The following is a 15,608-nucleotide window of genomic DNA, read 5'->3' as shown; positions in this document are numbered from 1 at the left end:
ACGGTAATAGGGCAAGGAAAGTTATAAATCAGAACTACAATATAAATTGCACGCACCAATGTATACAGTGACTGGACTATATCTCCCTTCTTGAAAAGAGATTTGACTGTAGCCACTTTCCAAACTTCCTGGATCCTCAATAATTATTGTCTCCAGCACATATCAAATGAGGAAGCAAAGTTTGATGAAGAGTTCCCTATGCTTGAACAGCTCCATATTTAAACCATCCGGTCCAGCTTATCTTATTTTATGCTCTTTTCTCACCTTGTATTCTGCAGGCTAAAACCTATTTAATTTTAAATTTCCGTTGATATTCCTAAATTGAAAAATTTTGAATTTATTTAAATTGAAAAATTTTCAATTTAGAAATACCAATAGAAATTTAAAAATAAATAGGTTTCAGCCTGCAGAATACAAGGTTAGAAAAGAGTATAAAATAAGAAGTTTTATCACCCAGCATTGGACAATGAAGCGACCAATGACGACTTGCAAGTTGCAGGGACACACACACACACACACACATACATACCAATACCCAAAAACCACTTTTTTGGATTTTGAAACGTATAGAAATTTAGAAATTGGGGTACCTTAATTTTTTTCGGAAAGCAATACTTTCCTTACCTATGGTAATAGGGCAAGGAAAGTAAAAATAAACCACTGTTCATCCAATTTATCAAAGTTAGTTACTTATCTTTTATTTTTTTAAATGCTCATCTGTCTCTAGAAGGGAAACCACAAAACCTACTTATTTTGAAAAGCAAGTTATTATTTACTGTTCTTTTTAATTTATCCAATTCAACTATCCTTCTCACCATTTATTTTTGTGACAGGTGAAGTGTAATCGATGCGTTGAATTGTGCGTTTGTATTGGTTGGTGAGAGCATTTTCAGGGAGAAGATTGACGGTCACCAGAGGAGTCGCATTGGAAAGCAACAGCTTGGTCTCGATTTCGAGTCCATCGCTGGTCTCAACAGATTAACATGTTTGCTGCCATCCAGTACTATGCTTTTCACGCACTGAAAAAAATAAAAACATCAAAGGTTACCTATTTTTATATAATTTGTAATAATATATTATTTTATATAAATATATAATAAATTAATATATATTTATAAATTATATAATGTATAATATAAAATATATATCATATAAAAATATATTAAAATCCTTTGAAACTTTTTAATGAATTGTAGACTTTCGTTTAGTGACCAAAATTGACAACAGACAACAAACGACTCAAATAGCTTATAAAATACTGTCCAAAACATTTTCTGTATATTAGTGAAGGTGATTTCTGGTAGATATCCATACCGTTACTGACTGAAATGACTAGAAATTATTCCTAATGAACAGAAAATTTCAATAAAACAGATCCATCAAATCAATAATATCGTTAAAAAATTATTTATCCTTATTAATTATAGGGCTACTTGATAGTTTTTATTCCAATAATTATTAGTACCGGTACCCTTCCATTATTTTCTAGAATTAATTTGTTTATTCTGTGCAATGCAATCAAACTCCAGTTGAAGAAGGATTTAAATAAAAGGATGAACAAAGTTTTTTGATATTTACCGGTACTATAATTATTTCAATCTACATTTCGTTTCTAATAACTATCAAGACAAACATTGTTTTTTATTTGTTTTTATTCTAGTATTTTAAATAGCAAAGAATACAAAATACATATCCCTTGAAATTAAAACATTGCACATACCGGTACTGGAAATTAAATATTACAAAATTTTATACGTGAGTGATGCAATATTTCTTATTGCAAATTTAATTTTGCTCTGTTACCGTATTTACCTTGTTTGAGATTAATGTAATAAAGCAATTTTTTTATGTAAGATTAGAAAAGCTACACATATTATTAGCAGAATAATAAACAATCAGGTCTCTTGTCCCAAACACTTCAAGTGCTTGCAGTTTCAAGTGATATTTTTTTATAAAATTGTAGCAGATAAGATAAACTAAATCCGACTGATAGAAGAGGTCTCTGAGAGAAACCCAAACTTGCACTTTTTATTACTCTGCATGTTGTGTTTTTCATTCACCAGAACGGCTTCAATTCACTTCACAATATAATTCAACAAAACGTTGATATAGTATGTTGTTGGATTGGATTTTTGAAACAAAATAGACTATAAAGAAACACTACCATGTTTGGAAGTTATTTTAAAAAAATGAAATTCTCTTTAGATAGTGAAATAGTTTAATTGTTTATTGAAGTGAGTTTCTAATTACACAAAATAAAGTTGGTTTAGATAACCCAAGATTGTTGATTTCTACAATAGCACAATAATAAATGTATTGATAATAATATTGTACTGACTGGATTTTTTTCTCATCATTGATTACAAGGTATGTTGTCTAATTTCACTACATTGTGGTACTCAATTCTAAAGTAGTATCAGTTATTGGGAACAGCCCTATTAAGCTGCGTTTACACCAAAGAGTATCAGTTATTAGGAACAGCCCTATTAAGCTGCGTTTACACCACAGATACTAACAAAATTTTAATTACTTAATCCTTATAGATTCTATTAGATTGAACGGAACTTGTCAGTCTTAATAATTGTATTATTATTATTATTATAATAAGTATTCCGAGTCCTGCTATATTTGAAGTTTTTTATCATTATTATGACAATCAAGTGTAGAGAAAAATGTTCATATTGATATTAATTTTTTTTTAACAAACTGTATAATCAAATAATCATGTTTTGAAGTTGAAAAAATTAATAAAATAAAAAATTAAATTTTTTATAGACCAGTAGGCCAATAACAGTTTGGGAGATTAGAATGGAATACTACTAATTCAGGCTACTAATTTAATCAATATTTTTATCTCTGATTACTCATTTATTTATTCATCATTCCTATTTCATGAAACACCTGCTCTTGCTACAATTTTATGTATGAAAAATAATTGAATATCTTTCAATAAATAAGTTATTATAATGATAGATAATAATATAATTCTCCTTCTGTAATAGAATTCGTTTACAAAAATAATAAAAGTCACTGTAAACCTTATACTGGACAAATAACTCAAAGTTTTTACCAAAACAAAAGTTTGATTGTATGGGAGGAGAGTTTGCGGTATTTTCTCCACTTTAGTGGTATTGACAACATCAACGTATTCTCTCAAAACAAAAGTTGATTCAAAATATTTAAAATTGATTGCGGTGATTATTCTAGTGGCTAACCAATAGAGCAGCAAAATTACTGTTTGGATTTGATTCATTGACAGAGTATAATCAAGGTGGATAGGATAAGGTGAAACATAATTTTGTTACCCTATTATTTTTTCCAGAAGAACCAAACCTATAAACATCAATTCAAAATGGCCGAGTCCGAGAGTGTACTGAGTAGATTGAAGATGATGTTCGCTAACAACAGACGATTTGAGCCTGATGACAGAACCACACAGAACAGCGTCAGTAAACAAACTGCTGACACGTGCGAAATCTACAACACAGAGCGTCGTTTCTCACGCTCCAAGTCTGGCCGCGTCAAAAATAAAGTCAGGAGATATTCATCGATAAGTGAGATAAATTTCACGGCGCCAGTCCAACCCCAAAAATCTTTGCAAGCTATAGACGAGGCTGGACATCGGAAGGACGGCCAATAAAACAAATCGTGGGCATAAAAGGAAAATCCACTAAGTCCATAAAAGTAAATTTTTCCACTCAATTTCTACTTTCTAACATCAATCATAATTTCCTTAAAGTGATTTTTACAACATAATTTCATACTGCAAGAAATTTAATATTCTTCATTTGTTTGATAATTAAATATTTAACATTCATAGTTTATAGAATTAATTAAAAACTTATTTTCATACTGCAAGAAATTTAATATTCTTCATTTGTTTGATAATTAAATATTCAACATTCATAGTTTATAGAGTTAATTAAAAACTAATAAAAAATAAAAGTTTGGAAAAATTGAAGTTAGTGCATTTTCCTTGTACGCCCACGAAATAATTGAGCATTCAAATTAACAGGCATGATATAAGCATGAACAATAAGGCTGTATAACTTACAGGCCATGATATACCGGTACGGCTTAGACAACATCTACTAATATCATATTAAGCTCACATACTAATATCACAAGATGTTGGTAGAGGTGATGATGGCTTAGGGTACTCAGTATAGTCTATGCATTGTTTTCTCATAAAAAGTGGCTGTTGCACGGCTCTCGAGCTCTGAATAAGTGATTCTTCAATCAGAGCTCTCAATAAAATTCATTTGATTGAAGATAGTAATGTTATTGTGGTACCATACCATGGGTGAGTTCCCTTTGAATATTTAAATTTTTCAATACAGAATCTACAAATCAATTTTAATATTGTGTAAGGTATTATGTATCCCGATCTACCGGTACGTTAATTACTGGGATAGGAAGAATATTTTTTATTTTTCCAATAATTCTCAATTTTGCTATATGTTTTCTCATCTCTTTCAAATGAAAATACCTAGTTGTTACAAATACATACGATAAACTCTATCACCTATCCAAATGAGCGATCCCGTGAAGAAATATCGAATAAGTAAGTTTGATTTAATCTTATTCAAAGGACAATGATACAGAGTGTTCATTATGTCGCGCACATAAAAATAAACATGGTTTGTGAAAGTGGGTTTTTTTTAATTGGTGTGTGGTCACCGCAAGAACGCATTACTTTCGTATAAACAATATGTGAAGTTATTTAATGTGTACAGGTTACAACAGGTCTGCAGTTTTGTTTTGTGTTACATAATGTAATCATGTTGTTTTTACAAGAATAACGAGTGTTCCTTCTTGAATAGAATTCTACCAGTATTCAACGCCTCCAGATTTTTTCCTGTGGGGTTATCTCTAGAGGGTTTGATAAATAGGCCTTATACTTTGAATAAACTTGAAGATAGTATATAGCAGGTTGCCTTGATCCCATAAGACGCGTGGAGAACGCAGCCGGCTATAGTGTGACGTCATGCTCCGACCTCTCGGCCCGGCTTAACATGCGGTTAAATGTAAAAATGCCTAACATTAGCAAATTAACCATCAACACTACATATAACTACGTGAGTGACATCAACATTTTCAGCATATAATCCTTTTTATACTAGTAGTTTTGTGAACAGTAGACCTCGTGCAGTTATAAACCACAGCCTCCTCTTATACTGTCCATCAGAGTAAATCTTGTCTGTATGTCGTGTCGGAGAAATATCGGTGTGAAACGGCTAATGGTTGTTGGGTTCTTCTTTTTCTTCTATATGCCGGCTCCGCGAAGGAGATTGGCGATCATCAATGCAATCTTGATTCTATTGATTGCAGCTTGGAACAGAGATTTTAAGTCAATGTTGAACCACTCTCTCAGGTTCTTTAACCACGATGTTTTCCTTCTTCCAGGCCAGCGTCTTCCTTCAATCTTACCCTCCATGATCAACTGCAGGAATCTGTACTTTTCATTGCGCATCACATGTCCAACATACTGAAGCTTCTGACTCTTAATACAGTAAACAACCTCCACTGTCGTCTCAATTCGTTCTAATATACCTCAGAATTCCTCACCCTTTCTGTCCATGAAATACGAAGAATGCGTCGATACAATCACAGTTCAAACGCCTGCAGCTTTCCCTACAATGCCTTCGTTAATGTCCATCCCTCATGCCCATACATCAACACTGGAATGATGTAGCACTTCAACAAACGAATTCTAGTCTTGAGAACAAGGTTTCGATTGCATAATACCCCTCTCATTCTGAAAAATGCTGCCCCTGCCTGTTCAATCCTACTGCTCTTTAATTACCTCCTTGTCGAAACTCCATTTCTCATGGCTGGAAGTGCAGACGATCTTCAACTGCTGTTGAACCATGTCAATACAGCCAGCAATAAGTATGGATTGTGTATGAATGTACGCAAAACAAAGTTCATGGTTGTTAGCAGAGAACGTGTGGTTAGCAGAGAACAGTGAGGATTGCTGGTAAGTTGGTGGAGCGTGTACAAAGCTTCAAATATCTTGGATGTTGTGTTGGGGTTTGTGTATCAAAAATGCTAACATCAGAAGCTAATCTCCTTCAAGACATACTGGTAACAGGTCAGCCCGAGTTCAAAGCAGAGAAAGATCGAGAGACAATACTATGTTATTTTAGTGATTTATTGCATGCGATCAATAGTTTATTTAATAGTGCATAAAAATTACATTTAATGAGGCATGCAATAACACAGCAGGTGATTTTTTACCAAGTTACATTGATATATTAATTGCATACGCTATTACATGCAATTAATAATTCACTCGACAGCTGATGATTAATTCTATAGTCTGATTTTTACGGTAATATTGGCGTTAAAAGGAGACTCCTTTTCCTTTTGTATTATCTTCAAAATGCAAGATTAAAAAAACCCTATATATACGTCGACGCGAAATTCAAAAAGGAACATACATGTCAAATTTCATGAAAATCTACCTATTGCTGCGTTTTGCCGTAAATGCGGATCATAAATATAAAGAGAAATGCAAAACCATCTAGGTACTTGAATCTTAGACCTCACTTCGCTCGGTCAACTATCCTTTAAAATGTTATCATCTTTATACTATCCTTTATACTGTATACTATCCTTAAAATGAACTAACTCTGATTGCTTTCTTGTGGTAGCCACACACCGTGTATATAAAAGCCCCACTTTTTGCAGACAAGTTTATTTTGATGTGCGCGAAATAATGAATGCGCTGTATATTATTTGATTTATCTATAGATATTTGATTACTGAGGTTGAATTTATTCATTAACGAGAAACCACTTCTGTTTGTTACACATTTATCATACTTAAGCAGATTTATTTCCTTGCTATTTTATAAATAAAAATATGATTATGTGACAATAGCTTGGAGTATTTTTACTAGGGTATATATTCACATAATATTAACTTTATCACTATTTACTGAACAAAAACTTTCGTATTTTCAATTGTACCTTATAAAACACACAGTACTGTACCTGCCCAATTCAATATAAATATAGGTATATAATCACAGAAAATATAAGTAATATTTATAAGTATTATTTACTTATTTATAAGTAATATTACTATAAGTACTCTCTGGTATGGTGTATATTGTCTACATATTATTAAGACAACTTTTAATAAGAATTTATATAAGATAAATATATTAAGTTCTAAATAATAATAATTCTTGGTGATTGAATTTGAGGTTAATGACAAAATAACATGAAATAGATGAAGTGATAAATTAATAGGGCCTACCTTATTGACATAAATTTCAGCTCCACTGGAAATTGCTGATTTGGCAATAGATTGAGTGACTGCACCCATTCCTCCCTCAGGATAGGCCCATGCTCCTAGACGTCCATCAATGTTACCCATCATGTGGTGAAGCAGACCGTAACTATTTGTAGAAACATAAATTTCATTCAATAGTTTCAATAAAGGACTTGAGCAAAATGAACTTCAGACAACAGAAGACAAGATAATTAGGCCTTTTTCTCAAATTCAAATTCATTTATTGCCAAAAAGAAAACAAACAATAATTTACTCATACACATACATACACGAGCAAAAATGAAAATAAAATGTTCATAATACAATATTACACATACATGCATATACATGAGAGCAGAAAAAACCAATTATAAAATTTCTAGGCATCACCAGCAAAAAGAAAAATCTTTGCCCGCTGGTGAGAGTTGCTTAAAAAATCCTTAAAATAACTAGAAATTGAAACGAAAAGCTTTATAACAAAAGTAGACACAAAATATACTTTAAATCAATATACTCTAAAAATGTGATCCAAAGTAGAATAATTCACTCCTATATTGATAATTTATAAAAGGTCAGAATTCAGAGAAATACCAAACTGAAAACTGAAACAGAAAAAAAACAAATCACAATGCTAGGTTCAAAGTGAAGAAATATTCACCTTTAATCCATTCCGTTATGCTCTTCTTTGATATTTTATCATTTAAATCAAAAGGTATTGCATTTATTAATTTGCTGCTTGTGTAAATCAATCGTCTTCTAATAAAAGTTAACTTTGTAGGATAAATTTGGAATTTTTCTATTATATTTGGTCTGAAGTTGTAGACATGTTTATTTAATTTAGGAAATTTGCTTTTATTTTTTAATAATTTAAGTAAAGTTTTAACGTAGAGTTGTCTAACTGTAAATACATAAAATTCCTGGAAAATTAAATGAGTGGGGTATAATCTCGGTTTATTCAAAATGGTTTGGAATTTTTCTATTATATTTGGTCTGAAGTTGTAGACATGTTTATTTAATTTAGGAAATTTGCTTTTATTTTTTAATAAATTTAAGTAAAGTTTTAACGTAGAGTTGTCTAACTGTAAATACATAAAATTCCTGGAAAATTAAATGAGTGGGGTATAATCTCGGTTTATTCAAAATGGTTTGGAATTTTTCTATTATTTTGGTCTGAAGTTGTAGACATGTCTATTTAATTTAGGAAATTTGCTTTTATTTTTTAATAATTTAAGTAAAGTTTTAACGTAGAGTTGTCTAACTGTAAATACATAAAATTCCTGGAAAATTAAATGAGTGGGGTATAATCTCGGTTTATTCAAAATGGTTTGGAATTTTTCTATTATATTTGGTCTGAAGTTGTAGACATGTCTATTTAATTTAGGAAATTTGCTTTTATTTTTTAATAAATTTAAGTAAAGTTTTAACGTAGAGTTGTCTAACTGTAAATACATAAAATTCCTGGAAAATTAAATGAGTGGGGTATAATCTCGGTTTATTCAAAATGGTTTGGAATTTTTCTATTATATTTGGTCTGAAGTTGTAGACATGTTATTTAATTTAGGAAATTTGCTTTTATTTTTTAATAAATTTAAGTAAAGTTTTAACGTAGAGTTGTCTAACTGTAAATACATAAAATTCCTGGAAAATTAAATGAGTGGGGTATAATCTCGGTTTATTCAAAATGGTTTTAATAATTTGGTAAATTTTTAAAATAAAATGGTTTTTATGTGGTAGGTTATTATATATTGAAAGTAGATATAGATTTCATACCATAATATGAAATCTTCCTGATGCGTTTGAATGGAGTTTTTGGAATTAGTATATTGGTGCTGTGAGTTGGAGAACATAGGTCATTTATTATTATGTACGGTACACATTTGTATTAGCATAGTATATCGTTCTGCTCAAATAGCTACTAATTATCTATCTGAACTTGAGCCTGATATTTCAACAAATATTATGGAAAAACATTTTTTCAAAGGTTTCTAGAGAATAATTTCAAAATACATAAATTATTATTATTTAATGATAATTCAAAGTTAAAAAAGTCAAGTTGATTGAAAATTAAAAATAATATATTTCTGATTAAAAACTTTATCAACATAGAAATCAGAATACATTTATAATGGGCCTAGATTGCATTTTAGTTCTTTCAAATGATATACCGTAGCCTACTTTTGATCTTATTCAAGCCTAGTTACGACGACCTGTGCTAGCTTCTTGAACGATTTTTACAATTCGTCGTCTGTTGTTTCCATTTCGGCGCAAACTGCATGAAAGTGGGTGCAATGACAACGTAGACGCTAACGTGAGACCTTGAGCACTATAAAAATATAAATAAAAGTGACCAAACTCACTTATGTTTGAGTATTTTCGGAAATCTGACTTAAGCCTATAGTTTCTGGAGTGCTGGATCCAAATCTGAAAACAGAATCTTCATATATTTATAAGGAAGTTGGAATTGAGAGGAAAGGAGATGAGTACTCAATGGGTAATCAATTACTAAATACAGGTACGAATCAACAACACTTTGTGCGGCACATTGGGCTGGCGCAAGGAACTGCCGAGTTGCTGACTGTTTCCATTATTATACAAGTTCCCGTCAATCGATCTCTAGTCATGTTGCAGCACTGAATCTGTGGTAATAGAAACGGGGCTTTATTGATATTTTTCAATTTTTCTCACCCCGTGCATAAGGAATTGCAATCAGCCATTGTACCAATGAGCGCATCAGTGGCTAGAGTCGCCTTGAGGGGCTCTGACTCGAACCACTCGTCCAATATTGATGATATTGATGTCGTCAGGAAAATGTACAAGTCTCTGGTTTCACTTCTCATTGTCGATAGCGCCAAAGCTGTGAGGTAGGCAAAATTAAAAATGTAATATACATTATATGTGCTGAACAAGCATTCCAATGAAGATCAAAAGCGTATTTAAAACATATTTTGAGCATACAAAAAATTGATTCGATCAAACATGCATGCATTGGGCTGTAAAATTTGAGTGAATTGCCTTCTACCAAGGTGAAATAGTAATGTATGCGTATAGCATGTAATGTAGACACTGATTATAATTTCAATTTTCACTTGGCAATTCTGTAATCCGGGATCAGCACAATATGATCATTATGATAGGCTGATTGAGGTTGGTGCAACCCAGCATTGGGTTATAATCAATATTAATCATTTGGGAAATAATTTGCACCTGAATCAAACCAATCATCTTCTTCTCAACGATAGAAACTATGGAAATATAACATTTTCAGTTTAATAATAATATTATTGGAGTACAAGGTGAAAATGTAACATTATAATAGTACAATGGAAATATAACATTTTCAGTTTAATAATAATATATTATTGGAGTACAAGGTTATTGAATTCGGTAATTTGGTAGAACACTTTAGTGATGTATACTTATTTGCACACGTACTGTACTGAATATGGTGCAGTTCCATTAGAGCGGATGATCAATGACAAAACTGTCTGAATACTGGTTTTAATAGTATTCAATATTGAACTCATTCGTTATTAAATCCTGAAACATTCTGAACGTAATCAGGTAAATTATTCGTCAATTTTCTAACATCAATAACTTCAATAACGTATTACATTTTCAAATTAATTTACTTATAAAAAATTCTGTAAAAGGCAGAAATAGGTAGGCCTATGATAATAATTTAAACAATTTACCAGCATTCCTGAGGTCCTTGTTTGTAAAGAGGTTGAGAATTTTCCGAAAAGCGTTTCTGTTGAAAAACTCCTCCATTAATGTATGTGTTGAGAGATCCATTAAAGGACTTATTGATTTCACCAATTTGAACAATAATCGTTCGTAGTGCAAAAAATTCTAGAATTAAAGGAGCAATAATCATTCAACATTTATTAATTCACGATAAAATTCAATTTCTTATAGAAAAAAAAATAATTATTCAACTCCTAGCTATTTTGCTTGTCAAATTTTATTTATTTGTAGGTTGATAAATATGTGTAAAATCTGACAAAGCATCTATTGGAACGGTTCCACTTGTTATTCGTTCCGCTACTACATAGACATCATGTCGTCATCATGTCTGTCTGTCTGCGCGCTGTGTCTTTTGTGCGTCTGCGCTGACCAGTGACGTCACAGTCGCGGTTCTTTGCCACTGCTCTAGTCAGCTGGTTTTCTATTCTTCTATTCGTACCTTTTTCGTCGGATTGTTTGCCGTTGCAATTTTAATATTTGTGCTATTCAATTTTTTGGAATTTAATCTTGTCTTTAGGCATCTTACCTTTTAGATATTTGCCACTTTTTCACCAAACGTTTGTGGACGTTTCACATACATGGCTGACATTTCCGCCTTCCCTTTTTGTTACTAGCGTCTTTGCCTTTTGCTGTTTGTCTTTTCATGGAGGTCGTCGGGTATGCATCTCACGCCCGGTCTAAACTTTTCATCTGAATTCATCGGACCTACAGAACCTTTTTAAAGTGTGAATTATTCTTCAAATTAATTCGTTTGTTCTATTCTTCAAGTGTGATTCAATTATTCATCGAGTTCTTCACTCAGTTACTCTGTTAAACTTTGATAAACTTTGTCAAAAATTGCAACCTCGTGTGAGCGTTTCATCGCTATTCATTTGATCTACAGAACCTTTTTAAAGTGTGAATTATTCTTCAAATTAATTCATTTATTCTATTCTTCAATTGTGATTAAATTATTCATCGATTGCTTGCTTATTGCTTTGATAAACTTTGTCAAAAATTACAACCTTGTGTAGGCTTCAGTTGCCATTTTTCTACAATTGGCTTCACCTCGTGAACCTCAAACTTTCAAGTGCATCATCTCTACCGTTTGGAAATCAATCCAAAAATTCCACAATTTGAAGATCGGATTATTCGTTTGGAATTCTACTTGCTCCAGCCTGCTTTTCCATTGGGGGATTCGCCTGCTGTAGTGGACGCTTCCATGCTTGTCATCGCATGGCCAGATCACTTCATCGCTTGCTGATGTCCTGTTCCTGTTGGTATTGCGGAGACATTGCCTGTCTGCCTGGCCGCATCTCCTCTTCAAAATTTTATTCAGGTTATGTAAATCGTTCTTTTCAATTGTCATTTACGTATGCATCATTATTGTTTTATTAATGTCTATCTTGACATTCAATTCACTAAGGCCACCGACGCCTATTAATTCATTGGATTTGACAGCTACCCTTGGCTTTACAAGTGATTTTCTGAGGCCACTGACGCCTACTAATTGATTTATTAATGTCTATCTTGACATTCAATTCACTGAGGCTACCGACGCCTACTTATTGTTTTATTAATGTCTATCTTGACATTCAATTCACTAAGGCCACTGACGCCTATATAATTGTATTCAATAGTGGCAATTATTCTTTGGATTTGACAGCTACCCTTGGCTTTACAAGTGATTTTCTGAGGCCACTGACGCCTATATAATTGTATTCAATAGTAGCAATTATTCTTTGGATTTGACAGCTACCCTTGGCTTTACAAGTGATTTTCTGAGGCCACTGACGCCTATATAATTGTATTCAATAGTAGCAATTATTCTTTGATTTGACAGCTACCCTTGGCTTTACAAGTGATTTTCTGAGGCCACTGACGCCTATATAATTGTATTCAATAGTAGCAATTATTCTTTGGATTTGACAGCTACCCTTGGCTTTACAAGTGATTTTCTGAGGCCACTGACGCCTATATAATTGTATTCAATAGTAGCAACTATTAATTTATTGGATTTGACAGCTACCCTTGGCTTTACAAGTGATTTTCTGAGGCCACTGTCGCCTATTATTCGTTCTAATTGATGTCTGTCTTGACATTCAATTCATTGAAGGCCCATGTCGCCTATATTCAACCCGGACTGTCCTCATTGTATTTATTAGCTACCCTTAGCTCTTAAGTGATATTTTAAGGCCAGTAACGCCTATTAATTGTTTGGTCGAAGTCTATCTTGACATTCAAATCACTGAAGGCCTATGCCGCATATATTTTTATACATTACTTGCTGAGCATTTTTTTACAGCTTATTGTCATTTTTTAATCATTAATATTGTACCTTATAGTAATAACTTTCATTATAGCACTCAATTTATATTCATTTCAGGTATCATTAATACTATCTTTTCAATTATTGTCAGACTTCAATGGTCATTAATGTCATTGACCTAATTTCATTTGAATTTTGTATTTCTCTACATTATTTCACATGTTGTAATTTTCCCAAGATATTTGACACAATTGTTCTTGTATGTGGCCATCTGCCTATTATTATTTTATTGATCTCAAAATATTTGACACAATTGTTCTTGTATGTGGCCATCTGCCTATTATTATTTTATTGATCCCAAAATATTTGACACAATTGTTTTTGTATGTGGCCATCTGCCTATTATTATCTTATTATTATTAAATCTTATCTTGTTGATTTATTTAGTCTTTTATTGGCGTACTTACCACACTTCAAGCTATCAGTATTTTTATGCACAGAATTCAAAGATTTATTTATAGGTATTTATACCAACTATCATTCACAGTCCACTGCCCTGCCCTTGGATTCTGTCATAAAAATTGGTCCTCCAGCCCGTCATCTTTGACCCAGTGTCTACCTAGGATATTGTTAATTGGGGACCAATTGGATAAAAATTGGTCCTCCTGCCCGTCATCTTTGACCCAGTTTGCCTAGGATAATTGTTAATTTTTATTACCCATTTCTTGGTCCATTGAACCTTAGGGTTTCAGTGACCGTGTGCCTAATAGTCTAGCTTGACGCCAATGATTAGGTCCCACTCTAGAGTATATTTTATTTCATTGTACCTTTGTATGTTTATATTGTTTAATATTAAGCATTCACACACTTGTTTCAAATTTTCAGTACTGGCTGCAACTCAAAGCACGCTGCGACGTGTATGCACCAGCTATCAACTATCTTGTACCCTGAGAGACTGAACCGCACTGAACTGGTCACAGACGGCTATTGTGCATTGAGAAAGCAACACACGGCAAACTACACCGCCTTGCGAGCTCGCTACTTGACTCGCCGCACAGCAAGCTTGATACAACTTGCCTCAAATGCACAGGCGTGCCTCTCTGCGTACTGGACCAGCGCCCAAGGTTGCTTATTGGCGCAGCAATCGCATTGCTACAGTGCACTATCGTGTCATTCACTCAGGTTTTTCTGTTAATTTTTAAGCATGTCTGATCATGAGGAAGATTCACTTCCTGAGCCTTCTGCTCTTTTCAATGCAAGAGACAATTTACTCCAGGAAATAGATTGGTTCATAACCAGCTATAACGATTATGTTGTGGACACTGAAGCCACTTATTATCAATTATTGACTGTAAAAAACGAACTAGGTTTACTTAGAATTAAGTATGATAAGATACATCAACAACTATGGAATTCAGAGTTGCAAGCGCAGGACACTTCAACTCATTTTGAGATACTCAATAAGTTTATCTCCATTACCTCTAAGGCAAATGCTGCATTAACTGCTTTTGAAAGCAGACAACGCATCAATGAGGCCACTGCTGGTGCTTCCCAGCGGCCAACATCTCAAAACGCACCTTTGGCAAATTTTCAGTTGCCTCAGATACCGCTTCCACGCTTCAATGGGGAGCTTTCAAAATGGCAAGCATTCTCAAGTGCTTTTACTAATATTATTGGTAATCAAGATAACATTAATGATTCATTGAAATTTTTCTATCTTCGTCAATCACTCAGTGGTGAAGCTCTTGCTAGAGTGGAACACATTGAAGCTGACGAAAATGGTTTTCAGCTTGCATGGAACCTCTTAAGGGAGAGGTATGACAACAAGAGATTAATTGCTGCCAGGCACGTCACGGCAATTGAATCTCCGCCTACCATAAAGCATAACTGTCTGCAATCATTACGGGCATTCATTGACTTTTGCAAGTCCCACATTACCGCGCTCGAAGCGCTTCAACTTGGAGTCCAAATCAAGGACTTGTTGTATATGCACAAAATGTTGTTGCAATTGGATACTGCTACTGTTCGAGAATGGGAAAAGAGTGTTGGTATACACAACATTCCCACCATTGATAAATTCTGGAATTTTTTGGAATCACAATGCAAAATCATGGAAGCTGTTGCTTCAAGCTCAGCTAACCATCATCAAGGAAATGTACAGCAAAGTACATCCAACTCGGTTGGTGCTCATAGCAAGCCGAAGTTCAACCAAAATCAATCGAATGTTCAAGCTAGGATGCAGGTTACTACCTCTTCTATGTCACCTTGTAGTTTTTGTAATTCTGTTGGTCATTTTCCAAATCGTTGTAATGAATTATTGAAGTTACAGGTTACT

The 15,608-nt window shown here is 33.2% G+C and overlaps 1 protein-coding gene across 1 annotated transcript; it reads right to left on the bottom strand.

Moving 5' to 3' along the window:
* Positions 1–912: 912 nt before the first annotated feature.
* LOC120356529 (pyridine nucleotide-disulfide oxidoreductase domain-containing protein 2-like) lies at positions 913–11,123 on the bottom strand (the record flags this gene model as incomplete). The annotated part of the gene is made up of 4 exons (XM_039445467.1): positions 10,974–11,123; positions 9,967–10,135; positions 7,267–7,408; positions 913–1,019 (listed from the first exon to the last, which is right to left on the bottom strand). Coding segments are annotated over exons 1-4 (518 nt in total), but the record flags the coding sequence as incomplete, so codon positions are not given.
* Between the last annotated feature and the right edge of the window lie 4,485 nt (positions 11,124–15,608).

Source organism: Nilaparvata lugens, unplaced genomic scaffold (genome assembly GCF_014356525.2).
Source record: "Nilaparvata lugens isolate BPH unplaced genomic scaffold, ASM1435652v1 scaffold7006, whole genome shotgun sequence".
Lineage (NCBI taxonomy): Eukaryota > Metazoa > Arthropoda > Insecta > Hemiptera > Delphacidae > Nilaparvata > Nilaparvata lugens.
Note: the sequence above shows the minus strand (reverse complement) of the source record. Positions and strands in the feature narration are given on the sequence as shown.